Raw genomic sequence first — 19,986 nt, 5'->3', positions numbered from 1 at the left:
CTGCGGCGTCTTTTCCCAGCCTGGGCCCATCCTGCTGCCGTAGATGCTCTCCCCATCCTCCCCTCACTGAAATATTGTTGTCCAGAGTTATCCATTCCCACTTTTTGACCCGTTCCTAGTCCTGCCAGGATCATTTTTACACAACCCTCAGTCTCACAGAGGAACCCGCTCGGGAGCAAATCCACATTCTCCTGATATAATGTGATAGCGCTGCTCTTGGGGAGTGATTTCCACTAGAGCTTCTGTGGTGCTGGAGCAGGACAGGCAAATCCTGCCTGGCATCAGCGAGCAGCTCCGCTCCCACCGATGCTGAATTGCAGCATCCAGGAGGGTTTTGGCACTGCAGCTTCACCTGCGTGCGCGTGTATCTACATGTAATACACAAAGATGATACCCTGCATGAGGGAGAGCGATGCTTTGATTTATCCCAGATAATCTCTTTGTATCTGGGGAGCATTAGAGCTGAATCTCTCCTTCTGCTAAAGCCGTTACATCAGTGCTAGGCAATGCAGACAGTCCTTAAAGGTGCTGTGGGGGGAAGGTGTGATGTAGAGATGTGGTACAGACCTGGGAGCTGGGGGTTGTTCTAAGTTTCCCACCAGTTCCTGCCTTTCAGCAAGTTGTTTGTGCCTCGGTGAGTCCTGTTTTCCTTAGTGGGAAGCCAGAGATTCACAGGGGAAGCCCTGAGAAAACATTGGCTAAGAACTGGCGTCTACTTTGTTTGATTTCAGTACTTTAAGCCTTCCAGTCCTGAAAGGGGCTCCAGGAAAGCTGAGGAGGGGTCTTGATCAGAGAGGGCAGCGGCAGGATGAGGGGGAATGGTTTTAAGCTGAAAGAGGGGAGATCAGGATGAGATTTTAGGAGGAAATGTTTTGCTGTGAGGATGGGGAGGCCCTGGAACAGGTTGCCCAGAGCAGTGGTGGCTGCCCCATCCCTGGAGGGGTTCAAGGTCAGGTTGGATGGGGCTTGGAGCCCCTGATCCAGTGGGAGGCGTCTCCATGGCAGGGGGTGGAACTGGATGGGCTTTGAGGTCCCTTCCAACTCAAACCATTCCTTGATTGTGTACATGGTGAACCCTGCAGCTTAATCAGGTTAATGGTGACATTAACATAGTGACACTAATCTCTTAACCTTCCAAAAAAAAACCCCCCTATGAATCAGCAAAGACAAATGTTAATACTTCACAACTCAAGAAAGGCTTCTGTAAGTTATAGCCTCGGGACACAACAAAGCCCGTGATCGATAAGTGAGCAGAACAGCAAAACCCCTAACAAACGCTCCTCTTGCCACGGCTGGGTTGGGTCGGAGAGGGCTTCGCTCCGCTAGGACGAACACCCGAGGACAAAGCCGTGCCCTTCCCCACTCCAGCTGGGTCCCCTCCCTGTCACCCCCATCCCCGCTTTCCCCCTTGCCCCGCGGTGATCGGCTCTGCCCGGCGGTTGCTTTCCTTGGGTGGCTGCTTGATGTCGGTGGCTGCGCTGCTGTGCATGAAGGTTGCGATGCTGCGGAGAGGATGCTCTGCTCTCGGCGCACACCGCGGGGTGGGATGGAGTTTTCGGGGCTCGTTGGTAACTGTGGTTCTATTGCAGCGGACTGAGTGACCTCCTGCTCTTCTCTGCTTTTGGATCTCTGGGAGGGCTGAGGTTTTAGGGGCTGGGGGTGAGCTGGGTGAAAAAGGAAGCCTCGCCTTGGCTCTGGGACAACTTTTAAAGCACATTCCTAGAGCTATTCTTGTTCGTGGGCGATATTTAAAATAGCCAATTGCATTTGCTAACAGGGGGATTTGTAATCCCTTGATCTATGAAAATATAAATTAATATAAGCATCGCAGGGTAAACCTCTGCTCATTTACTTCAGGTAGTTTAAGCAGCATTTCAGCCGCAACTTAACTTCTGCTGGCAGGTTTTCAGCCCCAAGGCAACACAATCGCAGTTCTTGGTGGTTCAGGACCTCACAACCACCTGCAGAGCGTGTGCATAAAGTGCACCTTTAACTCTTTGCTCTGGAAATGAGTGAGATGTAGATGGAGGGTATTTAGAAAACAAATTGCTCACATTTCCCCCCTGGACAGCTTGGGGTGTGGCAACCCCTTTGTCCTAATTTAAATGTAAATTGTGAGGGGCAGTGATGGCAAAGTACCATCCATCACTGCAGGAGCCAAAATCCACATTAATGCTAAAGTCACTCCATCACCAGCCTGCACTATTAGCACAGAGAAGACAGGAAGGAAGCAGTTGAGAAGCTGCAGGCTGAACTGGCAGCTCAAAAATGCTGGAGGTGTCGTCCGGGGGCTGCTGGATTAATGTAATTGTGGCTTGCCTGGTCCACGACAAATGGGATTATTATATTTTCTTAAGAGATAAATCCTGTTCCTCATTTCAGCGAGCCCTGAGTGCTCTCAGCGCAGTTCTGGGTGGGGGGACAATGGGGCAAGGACAGCCTGCCCTGCTCATCCCCCAAACACTCCTCATTTTCCTCCTTCCATGCCCTCCACGCGATTGAAGCCCAGGGTGGTGGGAGGCAGGGGCGGCAGAGCCAAAGCGAAAGAGAAGCAGGTCGTTCAGCCCCGAGAAAAGGATCAAAGCATGGGTGCAAGCGGTGGGTGTGCAGGAGCAGCTTGCCGGGGGCAGCCCCACCACCTGCTGCCCCTCTTTGCCCCTTGGCCAAGCCGTCCCCGCATGTGGATGGGGAAAAGCTGTTCTGCCTCGTGCTTCCCGGTGCCGTTTGCTGCCTCCCTCTCCGGTCCCCCGGGTCTCTGTGCTGCTCTGCTTTCTCTCGTGTGCCTGCACGCGGTGAGTGCAAGCCCCGAGGAGCATCAACTTGTCTAAAAAGCCAGTGTTTCCCTCTCCCAGCTGCAACTGAGTTGCCTCCAACTACAATCGGTCTAACCAGTACTACAACAACCCCAACTACCACCACCACCGACACAACTACCACCACTACCGACACAACTACCATCACTACCGACATAACTACCATCACTACCGACATACCTACCACCACCACAACTACCACCACAGCTGCCACCACCATCGCAAGCTCTACAGCAGCTACAGAGAGGGCTCCGGCAGCCACCACAAAGCAGGAGTTGGGTACTGCGCTTTCCTTTTCCTCTAACCCCTCTAACCCTACTGGGACCCTTTCCCTGTATCTTGCTCAGAGCAAGGATTAAGAACAAGCACAGGCAAAATTTAAGATATCCCACGCTCTGGGAATGGCTTTTTGGGGAGCTGGAGGTGACACAGGCTCAGGTATCGAGGTACACAAGTGCCTCCCGGCAATCTGGGCTCGGGTGGTCTCTGTGCCACCCTACTGGTCTCAGTCTTGGGGATAACACAGCTCTCCTCAGGGTGTTGCGATGCTGCATTAGCTTCATTGTCTGGGAATGAGGTGGAAAACCCTACAAAAGCTCTCAAAAGTATCATCTCGTATCTTAGCACCATTAAAAAGGGGTTCTGTTGCTACTAGAGAAGATGTCACTTTGAATTTAGCACATCAACCGTTAGCCAAGAGACCTGTCATCATTTATACGAGTCTTTTGGTTTATGCTACTGCTCTTTGCGCTGTAACGTGGCCGTAACCCACCGCAGAGCTGGGGAAGTGGTTCAGTTACAGCAGGTAGGTGTGTGCCAAGTATTTGCCAGGTCAAGATAAACTTCTCATGCCATCAGCCAGAACGTGATGATCAAACTCTGTTTTGGTGGGGGCACATTCTCTACTGTATGTGTTTTACTGATAGATACAGAGCGATGTCCCCTGCTGAGCCTTTTCTTTTAAAACACTGCTGTAACGGTAGCGTTGTGGTAGTCTACAGTTCATAAATAATTATTGATAGTTAGCTTGTTAAAAAATATATCTAACTAGTAGCAAAAGGGAACGCAATCAAAAGAATTCAGTTATGTAGCTGGATAGATTATACTCAAGAATGCAAGTGCATCAGCTACAGAAATCCTTGTGAAGCCTTCAAAAAGAAGGAAAAGAGATAACAGTAACGAATATCAAAGCTGATAGCCATTTAATTCAAGGAATGCCCCATCCCTGGAGGTGTTCAAGGCCAGGCTGGGTGAGGCTTTGAGCAACCTGATCCAGTGGGAGGTGTCCCTGCCCATGGCAGGGGTGGAACTGGATGGGCTTTAAGGTCCCTTATGATCCAAACCATTCTACGATTCCATAAATTTGATTAAAGCAGTTGAAACCCCCTTTCTTCATGTTCTTGCATAAGATTAGCTCAGGATGGCTGAAAAAACCCCACCAAAAACATACACTGGGAGGACCAGCCTTTGCAGTAAAGTCGATCTGTGAATCAGCAGCACATTTCGTGCTCTGCACTTATTAAAGATGCAGGTCTGAAGTGAGAAATGCGAATTTATATTCCAGCTTGTGGCACCACACACCTCCTGAGCCAAGGCAGCCTTGCACAGTGCAAAGCTGCTCACTGCAAGACACGGGAAAGCAAACAGAGAGCTGCAGTGCCAACACAAAATCAGCTTAAAAACTGGTGCAAGATACACAGATGCAGCTTCATCGCTCTATACGAGGTCTTAGTAACGAAGCAAGGTGGCTACCACAACGCAGTCACTCTTAAATGACTTTGTGGGATTGAAAATAGGCAATGAAGTGGTGAGGCACGCGCTGCCACAGAGCAGGGAGAGGAGACAGGAGGAAAAGAGGAGCTGCAAGAGGAACCACGCGTATCCCAAACCACCCTGGGGACACGAGGGAAGAGGCTGAGCCGTAATGCAGGCAGACAGGGCAACCGTGTGGCAGCACAGGTTGTATTTGTAAGAGGGATTCTAGGTCACATCCCTGACCCCACAGCGTCGAGTCCTTGCAGTTTCCCAAAAGTCACATAGCTGGCCTCATCCCAGGGACTGGAATTATTAATATGTCAAACCAAAGCCTGAGCGACACCCTGAAATAAATAATAATAACCACCTTAATAATAAAATCAAGGTATAACTTACCTGACATCACTTAAACGCATGCTAAACTAGTGGATTAGCTCTACTTCACCAGAAATGAAGTTCATCCGCTCTCCAAAGCAACGTCGACAATCCTTAACTTCAAAATCAGAAACGAGTGACTTCATTGCCCCACTGGCTGTCTCTAGACCCAGGAACATGACAATATTCTCTCCCGGTCTTTCCTTCTCGGTTGTGAGAAGTGAGTCCATGTGCGCTCATGCACGTGTCTCCCGCATCCGTTTGGGCACGAGTTCAGCCAGGAGATTCCCCTGCTGACCAAAATCCTCAGGGATGTGCCACAGAAGTCTTCAGACTCCAAAGATAGTTGGACCTAAACACCAACATGCAGTGAGCTTCTGCTACCAAACTTCCCTAGAAGTTTAAAGTTAAGGGTCTTGAATGGAGCAAACACATCCTTAGGCACGCTTGTAGGTTGAGATCAAAGCATTAACCTCAGGAATGATGTTGTAAGGTTTTACCACCACCAGATGCTAAATGAGGTCTCATTCGTGTATAATCCATAATACTAACTCCTCTTCTAACCTGTCCACCAGCCACCAATGGATCGTCCATATGGGACATAAGAGCTATGGCTAATAGTAACTGGGCAAACATCACCTGGAGCCACAATTACTCTGCAGGAACTGACTTTGTGGTTAAGTATATCACCAGTAAGCATCAGATCGCGTGGGGACTCTATAGGGTGGTGATGCCATTAGAGATCCTGCCAGCTCCCATGGTTGCAACCGATTACTCAGTTTTAATTACTGTGCATAGAATGATGCTCTGTGGCCAGAAGATAGAGGGTGGGAGAGGAAAAGGCAGGTCACAGCTGTGTGGAATGCATCAGAACTAGTTCTGGTGATTCACCAGTGATTACCCTTCCTTGCACCTACTGTTGGGAGATATTTATGAAACATAGATGAGCCAGGCTGTTCATTTGGGAGCTGCTCATTAAGCTGAGCTGAATGTGGTCACAAAGCAGAGAGCCTTTAAATACAGACAGACATGGAAGGGGACAAAACTTTAAGCGAAGACAAACAAAATCTATTTGAATTGGAGAGCAGTTCTAAACGCCTTTGAAGATGGGCTTCTTGAACCTGGAGTTGGCAGAATCGTCTATGATCCCAAACCTCCTGTCCTATCGGATATCTTTGTCTCTTAAAATTATAAGGCTACCTATTTAGTCTGGAAACTCAAAGCCAGTATCTCTGGTTTTAGTACGTGTTTAGAAAAGATGTTTACATGTTGTTGGTTGTGGGTTTTTAATAGATAGGCAGTGATGGCTACTGCTTATCTCTGACTTTATTTCCCAGCCATTTTAGCCCTCATACTATCAGGCATACCGGTTTTAAATCAACATTTAAATAAACCAACTAGGCATAATCATTAGTAGCAAACCATTTTTGGTCACTTACAACATTACTTAAGGGGTTATCTTCCTTTCTCCTTGAAACAATTTCTAACACGCAGCCAGTGCCTGGTCTCGCTCCGCAGCCTGCAGGGCTTTGTTAGGCAGCGTGGGCTGTGCTGTGCTCAGCCTCCCTTCTGGTTTCCACACATCAGCTCTCCAAGCCCTAAATACCAAGTATCCCAGCTCCCAAATCACCCACCCTATTTTTTCCCCCCATGCCTGGGAAGCACAAAGCGCCAGCAATGCCCACACGGTCGATCTGTGCTTGGGCTGGGCTGCAGCAACGCGTCAGGATAGCGCTTCCTAGCAAGACTGGGACAAGAGGGAGGAAATCTTGGAGATTTCAGCCCTTCCCAAATAGCTATGGCTCTCCCCCCTTTCTGGTGGCATCTGAAGCAAGCAGCATGCTTTTGGCTTCAAAGACCCATTTCTCCTTGCCCGCACCACTGCTGAACTGGGAGGCGCAACCTCCAGAGCCACAATTAAAGCCCTCCTGCAGGCTTTCTTAGGATTCAGCGGTTTAGTGCTCAGCACTAGGCTCATCGGCAGACGATTCCTGGCACAGTGCAAAGAACAGGTCATCCTTGGATGGTGTCTGCGATCAACCAGCCCGTGAGCATCCCTCCTTGAGCTGAAGGGCTAAACCCCCCTCATCCTGCAATCTGCCAGCTGGGGTGAGCAGTCTTGCATCTTTAATGCAACATCCAGCTCATTCAAGGGTTCCTTCCCCTCCCAGTAAAACCAGTGCATGGGTATCACTCCCAAACCCACAAGAACTGGCTCCTTCACCGAGCCTGTAGCACCTTCATCCAGCTGAGCGGGACCAGGCAAATTCCAGAGCTTTTGTGGTAAACACTCAAGTATCCAGACCTGAGGCTGGGCAGATAAAGGACCTATCAAATCGTAAAAATAGGGAGAGATCAGAACAGCTACCAGTAATTTTTCCAGTATGGCGAGGAAGGATGCAGCAAACCCCATGCCATATTCTTGCATCACTGATTTTCTTCTATTCTGAGTGAGTAACAATCATGAAGCCGTTGATAGCTCCTTGACCATCAAGCTGTATTATTTCTGCTCGGCGGCCAGGGAGAGCATAATGCGTTGCCTGCAGTGTCAACACGGTAATCTCGCCGAGCCTCCCGCGGCTGGGTTTGATGTGCGGTTTCTGTTTCTCAGGTAACAACACAGAGAAATCTATCCCTGTTAAAGCTCAGACCCCTTCCTCTGTGCAGCTGGCGAATCTGACGCCGGGAATGATGTACAAGCTGTGGGTGTTCCCCATATGGTCTAGCCCCAGCGAACACTCGTACATAACCTTTACCACCAGCTCAGGTGAGATGGGCTTCAAGCCCCACCGCGGGGTGCGTTTCCGAGGCATGTCCCATCCATCACCGCCAACGTCATTCGGGTGGTGGAGGGAGGTGGTTTGACCATGACTGCATGGAACAACCCTCATCCACCCCCTGGCAGCTCCCTCCATCTCTACGCGGAGGACAGAGCCGCCCCCAGCATCGCCGGGAGGTTGCTCCGCGTTGCATGGAGATGGAGAGCCTCAGGAGGGGATGGGGATCCCTTTGAAAGGAAAGGATCTTGAAGGAGGGTAGAGGACATGCTCATGATGTCATGTGGCTCTGCTTGAAGCCTTGCCACTGTGTGTTTGCATGTTGCTACTGGTGGTGGTTGCTTTGGTCCTGGAGAGCGTGCGCACATCTGGCTCCAGGTTATGGTGCAGTTACGGGATCAGAGGGGCAGGCGGGGAGGTATTGATGGGATGCAGGCGAGGGGCAAGACGGGGAGGAGGTGGAATGGTGTTTGCAGAAGACCCCAGTGTCACATGTGGCACACGCATAGGGCTTTCCAACCTCCAGGTACATTTCCTCTGGCAACTTCCCATTTAATTGCACAAGCAATTTTCCACGTTTAGCACCTGAGTGATTTTTACAGCTTTCTAATTACGGGCTTCCTGCATTGCCCATTGAGCACCAGAGAAATACCCTTACTGACTTCCACAGGCACTGAATCGGGCTTTATGCATTTATAAAACTTCACTGTTCACTCTTGATGAGTTTCAGTAAATCAAAACCAGCCATAACTTCCTTTGGAGCCACCTGGGGGTTCTGCTATAGGAATCTGTGCACAACGCCTGTCAAAGCACAGGTCTAAACACTTAGCTGAAAAAACAAGGAGCAAGCAACACCAGAACAGCCCACACTGATAGAAGTAGGAGGTAGAGACCGATTTTTCAAAGAACTAACATTATTTTCTCAGATCCAGCCGCGCAGTGGAAAACACAAGCGCTTTCCAGCCTCTTTGCTGAGGAGTGCAAAAGGAAAATGTAATTCAGAGGGAGGGAGCAGCAGCTCTCCCCATGCCCCCTACGTCCACCTGATTTTGGTGTCCAAAAGTCATAATGTCACGGAGTAATTCCCTGATGTGCTAAGGGGACACAGGGACAAATGCCAACTGCTGGCATTTCTGCACATCTAACACTGCCCAACACTGAGAAATAACCAGCAAGCGCTGACCTTGGCTCTGCCCCACGCTGAGGTCTGAAGTGCCTCCTCAATCTGCTCCGAGATGCTCGAATCCACAGGCTGGGAGCCCCCAGAACACGTTCGGCTTTGCAGATCGCAGCGTTTTCAAAAAGGATTTATTCCCACGGGGGTTTTTCCCCACCGCTCCGCTGCCGTACGTGCTGCACAGCGCGGCTGCCTTGCCTCGGGAGCTCTCACAGCTTTGCTTTGGCAGGACTCAGCTCACAGACACGCAAACTGTCTCCACATTCCAGGTCCCTGGGCTCCCAGCCTGTTCTTACATTGCAGAGGACGATCCTGACCCCAGACAATAAAAGAACTGATTTTTTCAGCTCAGACTCTTTCCAGAACAGCTCCAGCTGCAGTGTTGCATCCCCAATTTTGTTTCTGCCTCTGGACCCTCTCCTGACTCAGAAATCACCACCGGCTCAGCAGCCCTCACCCATACCACGCAACGTGTCTTTCTGGATATCTATTCCCCAATCTGGACCCGTCTCTTTTCTTTCCTTGCTTGCTTTTCACCCACTTTGGGATCTGGGGAGGAGAGGGGGCAGGGAATTATTAAAAAAGGGGGAGAAAAAAAAAAGGGGGCTGATTGATGCTGGCAGTCTAGTTGTTTTTCCTGTAATTGAGGGGTTCCTACTGATATTATCATCGAGATTAAAGGATGGGGCCACTCTTGTCCTCGTGACAGAGGCCGATGGATGACCTGAGCCCCATCACTGCAGGGTGCTCAGAGCCATCGCCATCCATGCATGTATAAATGCATAAATGCCGCAGATCCATTTCTTCTCTGGCTGGATGCTGCTGACACCAGGGTTTGGCCCCTGCTGACAATCATATGCCATCAGGAATGCTTTTGACAAACACGCACTGTTTGGTTTTCTGTGGGTTTTGGGTTTTAATGTTTTGCAAATAGCTATTCTAAATGCTTTTTTTTTGGTTTGAGGGGAGATAAATAAGAAGTAGCCCAGCACTGTGGCTGCAGAACGCTACCCTCCGACTTTGCTTTTGATTAACCAACAGCTCAATAACCCAGCAGATTTCCTTCCAGTAGTAAAGGACATTTTGCAACTACAAACATAGTTTAATTTAAAGAAAAACCAAGTTCCTCTGCTTCTACCAGCCCTGGGAAGTGGATAATGCCAGGCTGGAACTGGTTAGACTTTACATACCCAGCGGTTTGCTGTAAAGACAAAAGTTGTGTTGATCTCCTGTTGGTGGAACACAGTCAGCTTTGCTGTTGGCATCTAAACTAGGACTGTTAGGTAACACGTTTGCTGCCACAAAATTATAATTTCAAAGCAATACCTGTTTGATTCCACAGCTGCTTTCCCCCTGACGGTGGCCTTACGTTAAAGCAAATCAAAACACCCTCTCTGACAGCCGTGTACTTAATCTTCTCTTTCTCAATGCTGCAATGACAGTCACTCGTTTACTCTAAATACAAGATTGCTGTGACTATAATTTTCTCATCATGTGTTGCTTTTTGGGGAAGGATGGCAATTATACCCCTACGATCCTCCTGCAATATCCCTTGGTGACTTGGGTACTCAACCCCCTCCCTGTAAGGTGGCACGAAGCCACCTCTCAGGCTGCTTTGGCATTTTGTGCTTTGAAGACCCCCTTCTTTCTCCCTTAGCATCGGTTTCTCTACAAATCCCATCCCATCAAGACTGTTAAATACAATCTTTCTCCATTTCAAAGCTCCCCAGTAAAGCTCTCAGCCCCTTTTCTCCTCAAGCACTCAGCTAATTGAATCCAGTTCTCAGCTCCGCTCTGTTATAATCTCATTCTCTCCATTATAAAAAGTGCATCTTCAAGGACTACGTAGCTCAGGATGGACTAAAGATAAATATTAAATGCAGCGGCGTTAGAGGGAAAAGCAGCAAAAGGGGGGGCACCATTATCAGCCACCTCCACCCAGGGGCTCAGGGCTGCTACAAACACAGAGCATTCAGAGTCCAATATCATTTCTCTCTCTTTCTTATTGTTCTCTTTTATCTGAGAATTTCCTTGTCACAGTTTAGCCGCTCTTATCTACTGAGAAGGTGGCTTAGATTTCATCCTAAGGAAAGCACCTCTTCTTTTAGGTGTAATTTTGATGGAATAGTACACACTTACAGCCCTAAAATTATCAGGGTTAGGAAAGTTTGCCAATTGAACCTGGTTTTAAGGCTGTTTCTCTTACACGAGCCTTTCATTCAGCATAAATTAACAAAGGACTATCTTTTATGCTTTTTTTTGTAAGCACCATCTTGGTTTTTATCACGTGCGCGCCGCAAAACGATGCTCACTGCACTGTTCCTGCCCATTTCAGACAAACCCCTGCTAAATCCAATTCAATCCCATCCAGCTCAGATCTCCCACACTCCTGCCAGGAATACCTATCTCTGTTTGCTCTGCAGTCTGGTTAAATTTAGCCCCCCTGCTGCGCTGAAGGTTATTTTCTCCTCTGTTCTGTCTTGCTGAATACAAAGTGCATGTCAATGAGAGCCAGAAAATGGCATCTCGTTGCTATTTATAGGACACAGATTTGTCTGTCTGACCGTGTATGGGAGCTGCAAACAAGAAGTCAGAATATGCGAGAGGACACAGCAGTTAGGAGCCTGGTTGGGGAACAAGACACCTCCTTGCTTGGTATTAATCAGATTTAATATTCTGTAGCCCTGTGAGGGTGCTGGAAGCAGTGGTACGAAGAGCTTGGGCCACCAGAAAAGACTTTCCAGTGCTATCAGACCTCCTCTCAACTATTTGAGACCCAGCTATCATTCCTTGAAGAGCTGTTCCCACCGCTGCGTCCCCACTTGAGCACTGGCCAAGTCTTACTGGACCTCCCCAAGTCCCTTCTCAGCCCTGGAGAGCCCTGTGGCCACCCAGAGGCAGCAGGACCCCAGTGACAGTGGCAGCAGAGCCACTGCCCATCGCCTCTGCAGCACGGGCAAGGCTGCCCCACAGGATTCCAGTTTCTCCCAGCTTAAGGCTGCTCATGAGTCCTTTGAGCTCTGCAAACCTCTGGATCCAGTGGTGCTGCTCAGCCTCACTGGACACCAGGGACTGGAACCACTTGGGCACCTTTCTTTCTGACCTTCTTGCTCTCAGGGCTGTTTTCAGATGCAACAATTGAAAGATCAAATCTGTTCCCCAGCTTCTTTTGCCATTATTTGCAACGCACCTTTGCCACTTGGTCTCTGCTAGGTTTTACTTTGTGTTGTGACCCTTTGCTGTTTGTATCTCCTGCTAGAATGTTGAGTTGACCTACAACCACAAAAGGAAAATTAAAAATAAAGCCACAGATCCCTGTACTACAGTCTCAGATAACCTGAGCAATACACAAAGACACTCAAATGCAGCGATAAAGATAATTTCTAAACCAGTGGACTGTGTCTTACTATTCATCTGTTGCCCTCTGTGGTTCTGCTCTGTCCCTTAGAGCTTTTTTTCCTTTCCATTTTCCTCCCAGCTTATACCAAGAATCAAGTGGACATCGCCACGCAAGGCTGGTTCATCGGGTTGATGTGTGCCATAGCTCTCCTGGTCCTTATTCTGTTGATCGTCTGCTTCATTAAGAGGAGCAGAGGTGGGAAATACCCAGGTAAGAGCATTGCACGGCGATCGTTTGCACTCATGGTTTAAACATTTCCAGGCTTCTGGGGGCTAATCAAGTTCTATCGCTCTCAGACAGATGCTTGTGATTATAAGAGCTTTTCTTTCTCCATAGTGGGAATACTATTATTAGTGGGAAGCATTTCAGTTAATTAAAGGTCGGGTAAGGGCTCTCTGCTGTGCAGGCTTTCGGCTGCAGAGCCGGCCACTCCTGCAACGTGTGACCCAACCTCTACTCTGCAAATTTGCTTGTCCTCATTTAGGAAAAAAAGATCTTTTCAGGCAAAAATCTCATTACATTTTTGCAAAGCAAAGATAAGGCTTAAGAAAAGTCACCCATTAATCCATCCTGTCTCACTATGTGGAATGCCTGTGCCCTGGTGGCCCCTCAGCAGCGCCCTTTGCAAGCCCTCCCAGATGTGGGGTTTTTATGGAGTCAATGAAAAGCTGCACGACACCCTGCAGGGATTCCACAAAGACAGCCTCAACACCAGCTATCACTGTCTCGTAAAGCTTTTATCTTGTCTTCTGTGCTCTAATGTGAACGTTGGGGATGTGCTTGTTTACAGTCCGAGACAATAAAGACGAGCATCTCAACCCCGAAGACAAGAACGTTGAAGATGGGTCGTTCGACTACAGGTATGCTTCCACCGGCATGCGCACCCGACGCGACCACGTCTCCCCATCAGCCCCACTCCCAGCCATCACACACCTCACCACGCTACCCCTCCACGTAACCGCAGCACCGCGGTGCCACACAGCCTCTTAAATTACATCTCCCACCTTCCTCCTCCTGCCTCCTTCCCTCTGCAAGTCCTCTACCAAAGGAAACAATTCCTGCCTAAAACCCTGGAAGAGTAACCAGGCTGTGAGGATGCTGCTAAGTTCCAGAGAAGAGCAACGAAGCTGGGGAGGGGGCTGGAGAACAGGCCTGATGAGGAACGGCTGAGAGAGCTGGGGGTGTTTAGCCTGGAGAAGAGGAGGCTGAGGGGAGACCTCATTGCTCTCTCCAACTCCCTGAAAGGAGGTTGTGGAGAGGAGGGAGCTGGGAATGGTTGGACTCAATGATCCGGTGGGTCTCTTCCAACCTGGTGATTCTGTGATTCTCCTCCTTTCCCTGTCTCAGCCTGGGAGGATCAGTCCAGGCAGAGAGCTGGGGTTCTGGCATCAGCTACCTGGAACACAGCTCTTGTCTAGGACAGATCAACCTCGATGCCACTAAAACACAAAGAAAGCAGCCTGAGGATATTTCAGGTACATTGCCCCATAGCTCAGCCTCTCTCCTACCCACAGGAGAAGAAATGCCCAAAGTTATGCTTGGATCAGCCCTGAAAGCATGCAGGAGGACCGCTTTGGGGGTCTGCCTGCATTCCAGTCAAGGCTTTTCTGTAAAGTCCCCAGGCAAACCCATGAGAAACACCCTTTGAGGACTCGGCACAGCCTAGAAGTGCTTCTGCTAAAGCTGCTCTGATTTGCCCTCATCTTCGCTCAGCTGCTCTCACGCGGCAGTGCGTCCTTTGAAGAGCAGCAGCACCCATTTTCACCCCAGGAAAACTCCCAGGCTATTTCAGAAAGGGGCAAATGCTCTCCCAAGCCTGCTCACGTGTGATGCAGCACTCCCAGCTCTGCTGCTGTGAAGGGTTGCCCCCGAGGAACAGGAGCAGGTACCGATGTCTCATTGGATTGTCCGCACTTGACAGGTGATGGAGATGCATTACAGCACACCCAGCTTGCCCTTTGAGCACCTACAGCGAGGTTTGCTATTCTTTGAAGAATAAAAATGCACCTTTCCATCTGAGCTGGACCCAAAGCCCAATTAAGCTAGCAGGAATTTTTCTCCTGACTTCAAAACGGGAGTTAATTAAACCCTGTATCATTATGGATAATCCCAGCATTACAAATCAAGATAGGAAGAATTTATTTACAATTCAGTACAGGATTTAACAAGACACTGTCAAAGACTTTAGAGGAAGCAAAATGAATATACCTGCCTGCACACAATACATAAATGGAAGCAGAACAACTGCAGCCCTCAATACAATCACATTTATACTGCTAGTAGCATGGTAACTCTATTTCAGTAGCTACTCTTTTTCTCCAAAGGGTGTTGTAAGCCCAAAGCTCCCCAGTCTTCTAACAGGATGATGCGGAATACAAATAGATCCCAGCAGGAACCAGAATAAGCAGCACATTGTAGAAAAAGGTGGCAAGCATGTTAAGTCCACATATAAATCACAGTCTGGGGATGTTCCCATCAGATTCCTTGCCAGGGCACAGAACAGCAGAGAAGAAATTCACTCAGCCTGGTCCTGTTGCAGGCTTTAATCTGGATCAAACGCTTCTCTTTCATAGAACAGTTTGGGTTGGAAGGGACCTCAAAGCCCATCCAGTTCCATTCCTGCCACGGGCAGGGACACCTCCCACTGGATCAGGGGCTCCAAGCCCCATCCAACCTGATCTTTCCAGGTTTGATTTTACAATTGGAAGCAGTGTTCCTTGTAGGGAAATGAGCCATAACCACACCACACAGCAAGCATCCATGCTTTCATACTGGGATGGTGTAAATACCACATAGCAAACCTGAAACATTTCACCATCCAGGAGCTGCTACCCACACACAGCCCTGCAGGCTCAGCTCCATCACCTGCATCTCCAACAAGGACTCCACAGCCGAGCTTCTGGCAGTACGTGCTGATTTCAGAGATCTGCTTCTCAAGAGTCCATTGAGGTGGTTCCAGTAAAGACCACCTCATCCCCACATCACTCCTAAGGCAACTGCATGGTCAGGGACCACTTGCCTTGCATAGAAGGAAAATTAAGCTCTTGGCAGGGCTTGCAGCATCGTGACAGTCAGCAATGCTGCATTTACTGCCCAAGCATCACCCAGGGGGCATTGTCTTCCAGGCAATGGGAAGGAATGAGGTAAATCCTTCATCCAACTTCACAGCAGCTTCTGCTTAGCTGAAGCTTAAACTTTTATTGACAGCCCCATTCCCAAAAGCTCCCAAGCTAAAGGCAGAGGTCAGTAGAAGAGCAGCAACCAAGTTCCGAGATGCACCCGTGCCTTCAATCACACTGTCCCCACGCACCAGATGGGGAAAAAAACTCCAATCAAAAAAGAACAACAAAATCAAAACCCCAACAACCCATAAGCTTCACCCCCTCCTTCTCACGAACAACAGGTGTCCTGAGAGAAAGTAGTAGGAGGCTTCTCTCAAGGAGGCAGAAAGGAAGGTGAACTTGAAGGATTGATATGAAACGCTGTTGGCTGATTAAGATTCAAAATGATTGTGATGTTAGGCTCAAGGAGGGTAGCAATTAGTATTTCAAGCAAGGATAGGAATTGAGCTGACGTGAGTTCTTCATTGGTTTCCCTCCCCACCTCCACATAGCATGTCTGATATGCTCTCATCATATCTCACGTCCTTAATGCCCTGTGCATGCAACTTTCAAATCTCTGCAGCCTATAATTAAGAGATACTGTCACATCTTTCTGTTCCACTAACAGAATAATGGTTTTCCTGAGCAAAAGCTAAGCTGCAAAGCTTATTTTCAAAGCAGGAGACCATTATCCTTGGACAATGTTCTGTGCCAATGACTGTGCCTCATTATACCAAATGTTTAAGCTGCACATGGGGGAGTTGGCTGGAAACCTTGGCCGCTGGGGAGGGAAAGTTGAGTGGTTTTAACTTCTGGGCTCCAGTTCAGAGTCAGGATAGTGTCCCGTGGCACAGGTTACACGCTGCAGGCAACACCAGCTTGTCCTGAATGGACCATCTCAACAGACATCAAGACAGGAGGAGACGGAGTCGTTCTCCAAGCCCAGCCAGGGAAGATCTGGCGAAGCAGCCTAGGGAGGTGTAGGGTTGTCAGTAGATAAACACAATACAGGTGCACCTCTATCTCCTGGAAACCCAGCAGAAAGCTGAAAGGGAAACCAAGCGAGGCATTCACTTGGTCCTTGCTCTGCTGCGTGTCGGTCCCCAGCAGCAACCACTGTTCCCTACAGCTGCTCACTCATGGACTTCAACCACAAGCCCTTTTTGAACAGCTTGACAGCACACAGCCCGCTTCCCACCCGCGCCATCCACCGCTGCTCTCTAGTAGCTTTCTCGGGGAAGCCAATGAGGCTCATCCAGCTCTGAACAATTATCCTGGCTCCATTTGGTATAACGAGGCAATTAGCTCCATGAGGAATGCAGAGACGTTTCTTTTTGGTTTTTAGCACTGCCCCTGTAAATGCAGACCTCATCATATCTCTCTCTGATCGGGCTCTTTCTGCTTCTCTCTGTTTTATTCCCATTCTTTCTTCTCCTTTTCACCTGGTCTATCCACATGGGCCATGAAGGTCTCTTGAAAGGTAGGACCACGTGCTGCCAGAAGTCCGGCACATTTAGCTTTTTTAATTTTCCTTCTAGCTATTTATTTCTTTATAGCTCAAACTATACCTTCCCCTCCCTATTCCCACCTACTTACCTCCACCTAACACATTAAACAAGATTCCCTTTAACTCCTGCTGGCACCAGGGATACCCCCACGTCCAGAGAGCTGCATCTTGCTTGGAAATACTCTGTGGGCTGGGGCATCCCCGAGCACCAGCCAGGTCCCTGGTGCTTGAGCAGCTGATCCTTCCTGGTACAGCAGGACCTGCAGACGATGCCCTCAGTGCTTTAAACGCCCCTCTGCCAGGCACCCAAGGGATGGTGGCAAGGGGCACGAGCGAAAAACGCTGCCTCCTAAACAACCTGCCCACTCTCTCAATGCTGAAAAATCCTCCCTCCAGCTCAAGCCTCCCCCTCTTCTCAATGATTTACGCGACTCAGGACGACGTTTCCCAATCGGTTTTCATCTGGGTGCTCTGGTTCTCTAATGCACACATCAGCAAACCCCATAGAAATCCATTTTAAGAGGGTTATATTGCATCAAGATGCTGATGAATATCTGCTTCGCCCTCCTAATGCACTAACAGGATAAATAGGACTGGAGAGAGGTAAAACCAGGGGGGCAGGGCTGGGAAACGCATTGCCGGGGTGTTTGGTGCTGCAAACCCCCTGTTAGGGAAAATCTGGCTCTAGAATCAGCTTTAACTGAACCCCAAACCTTGGGAAAGGATGTTGCAAAGAAAGGGACCTGGGTTTTGCCACTCTATCCTTGGCATTTATTGAGCTTTCTAACTGGCAGCCCTGCTTGCAGACTGAATTCCCTTTCTCCTCCCCCTGGAAAGAAGCTGTTTTCAAAGCTAACAAGCTATTTCTTATTGCGATGCCAAGTTAACACAAGGCCTCAAATATTGGTTTTGCATTATTGCTTAATGCACAAAGTGCTGATATAAGGAAATATGTTAAAGAGCTGCGTGTTGGACTGTGGGATACCAAATTCCTCTCCCACTGTAGAAAGATGATGCCATTAATTAAATGGCATGAGAGAGATTTAATGCCCTTCCCCAGCTGAAAAGTGTTTTGCTCCCTGGCCCAAGCAAAGTGTTTTTATTGCCTTTTCATGGGAGGCAAACACTTCAATGTGGGCATTGGCTATCGAGAGCTGTGATTATAGCCCAATATTAGTTATAAGACAAATAAAAACTAGCGTGCCACGCTGGGGAGTGAGACTGAGGAGTCCTGAGCTAAACCAACAACTATAAAAAGACAAGAATGGAGGTGGGAGGACAAATGTTTAAGGCACCTATGTGATATCTTTAGGAATATTATACAATCTGCATGCTGGACGTAAGATTAAACTTGAACTAAAGACGAGGCGATGTGAAAATCTAACCCTCCACACAACCTTATCTGTATTTATGAGATACCAGCCCTTGCCTTCCAGAGAGAAAACAGCTTTTCCCTGGGTTTTTTTTTTGTTAAAAAGGTTTCTTTTAAGGGTTGGGTTCTTTCCTGTGTGTCGGACTATTTATTTTGCAGTGACCTGGCTTAATCTTCCTAGTGAAAAAGAGAAAAGGATAAAGAATTGAGCAAACAAGCTTAGATGCTCAGAAATAAGCTTGGCAGGTTCAATTCCCATGAGTTTTGGAAGCTGCACAGAACTTGGCATCCTATCCATGCCCTCTCGCAGTGCTTTGCGAGTGCTCCCATTGCATGTAGCTGTCTAAAATGTGTGGGTTTTGCAAGGAAATATGAAAACAAACCTCACTAAACCAGGTTTACACCACCAAGCTAAAATATTAAGTGAAATAGAAGCCATGACAAGGAAAGGATATTTATAACATACATCCAGTTGGACTGATCTAAGTATTGTATGTAATAGAGGTTAAAAGAATTGCTTTCTAAAAAAGAAAAATCATGAAAGGTTGGGCTTGCAGAAATACCAACCACAGCACCAATTGGCGAGGTCTTCTCTGTGGAGGTGGCCTCCCCACCTTCAGACACATCATGAGTTGCTGTCTGCAGGCGGAGCATCCCACCTTCGCGGTGTTCGCCTAGTCTATCCGCACACTGGATTTATTTTTGAATATCCAGACCTTGGCTGAAGGTTGTAAAGCCCCATTTCTCAACCCTTACCGTATCTGTCTGTCTTCTGCTACCCAGCGATGAGGACAACAAACCCCTGCCTAACAGCCAGACCTCCTTGGACGGGACGATAAAGCAGCAGGAGAGCGATGATAGCTTGGTGGACTATGGAGAGGGGGGAGAAGGGCAGTTTAACGAGGACGGCTCCTTTATCGGCCAGTACACGGTGAAGAAGGACAAAGAGGAGACCGAAGGCAACGAGAGCTCGGAAGCCACCTCCCCAGTCAATGCTATCTACTCGTTGGCATAACGCGATGCACTGAAACCACCAACAGCCTGAGGTGTTTGTAGTGGAGGGGGGTTAAACAAAAGCCGCCACCGCCACTACCTCCAACAGAAACGCGTGAATGAAACCAACCAACGATGACAAAAAAAAAAAAGAAAAATTAAAAAAAAAAAAAAAAAGAAAAAAAAATCCAAGCAAACAGGCAGACCAGGTGGCTGCCGATGCTATCTTATCCTTAGCAAACAAGCAAACGGCAAGGACTCCCGGGGCGCGGATGGATTGTAGCTGTAGCTGAAATCTGGGCTGAGCCAGAGGGGCTGGAGGAGGAGCGGGATGCTCGAGCTGCATCTCGGCTTCAGGGCTGGTCCCAGCACCCAGAGCCTGCCCGGCAGGGGCCACGATGGACTCACCATCCAGGCTCCCCAAGGCCCTTCTTGTTCTTTTGGGAGGGAGTGAAAAATTCTTTTTAATCTTTACAGGAAGGTTCCAGATAAGAGGGGAAGCGGGGGAAAGGAGAAAAAGAAAAGGAGTTTGGGGAAGGGAAGAGGGGCGAACGGGGCCTGGGCACGTGGTAAGAGCAACATAAATGCATGAAAGGAGGAAAGCGGTGGATCTTTGGGTAATGACACTACAGCAACTGTATTACTGAGATGTCCATCCTCACAGCAGCATCTTGCCTATCCCAAACTGGTCAGCGCCACAACCTCCTTCCCAAAAA

General features: G+C 48.7%; 1 protein-coding gene across 21 annotated transcripts in view; it reads left to right on the top strand.

Annotated features, from left to right (window-relative positions):
* The window catches only part of NFASC (neurofascin), a 96,108-nt gene extending 76,122 nt beyond the window's left edge, over positions 1 to 19,986 (top strand). For 12 of the 21 annotated variants that reach the window (XM_069876041.1, XM_069876040.1, XM_069876036.1 and 9 more), the window contains 6 exons: positions 2,853 to 3,092; positions 5,519 to 5,635; positions 7,555 to 7,710; positions 12,376 to 12,507; positions 13,088 to 13,157; positions 19,061 to 19,986. In XM_069876041.1, coding sequence (XP_069732142.1) covers positions 2,853 to 3,092; positions 5,519 to 5,635; positions 7,555 to 7,710; positions 12,376 to 12,507; positions 13,088 to 13,157; positions 19,061 to 19,292 — 947 coding nt within the window. In that variant the 3' untranslated portion in view covers positions 19,293 to 19,986. Of the gene's footprint in view, positions 1 to 2,852; positions 3,093 to 5,518; positions 5,636 to 7,554; positions 7,711 to 12,375; positions 12,508 to 13,087; positions 13,158 to 19,060 lie in introns of those variants that run through there. The other 9 variants (XM_069876052.1, XM_069876048.1, XM_069876051.1 and 6 more) reach the window with 3 other exon arrangements.

Source organism: Phaenicophaeus curvirostris, chromosome 24, assembly GCF_032191515.1.
Source record: "Phaenicophaeus curvirostris isolate KB17595 chromosome 24, BPBGC_Pcur_1.0, whole genome shotgun sequence".
NCBI classification, from domain to species: domain Eukaryota; kingdom Metazoa; phylum Chordata; class Aves; order Cuculiformes; family Cuculidae; genus Phaenicophaeus; species Phaenicophaeus curvirostris.
Note: the sequence above shows the minus strand (reverse complement) of the source record. Positions and strands in the feature narration are given on the sequence as shown.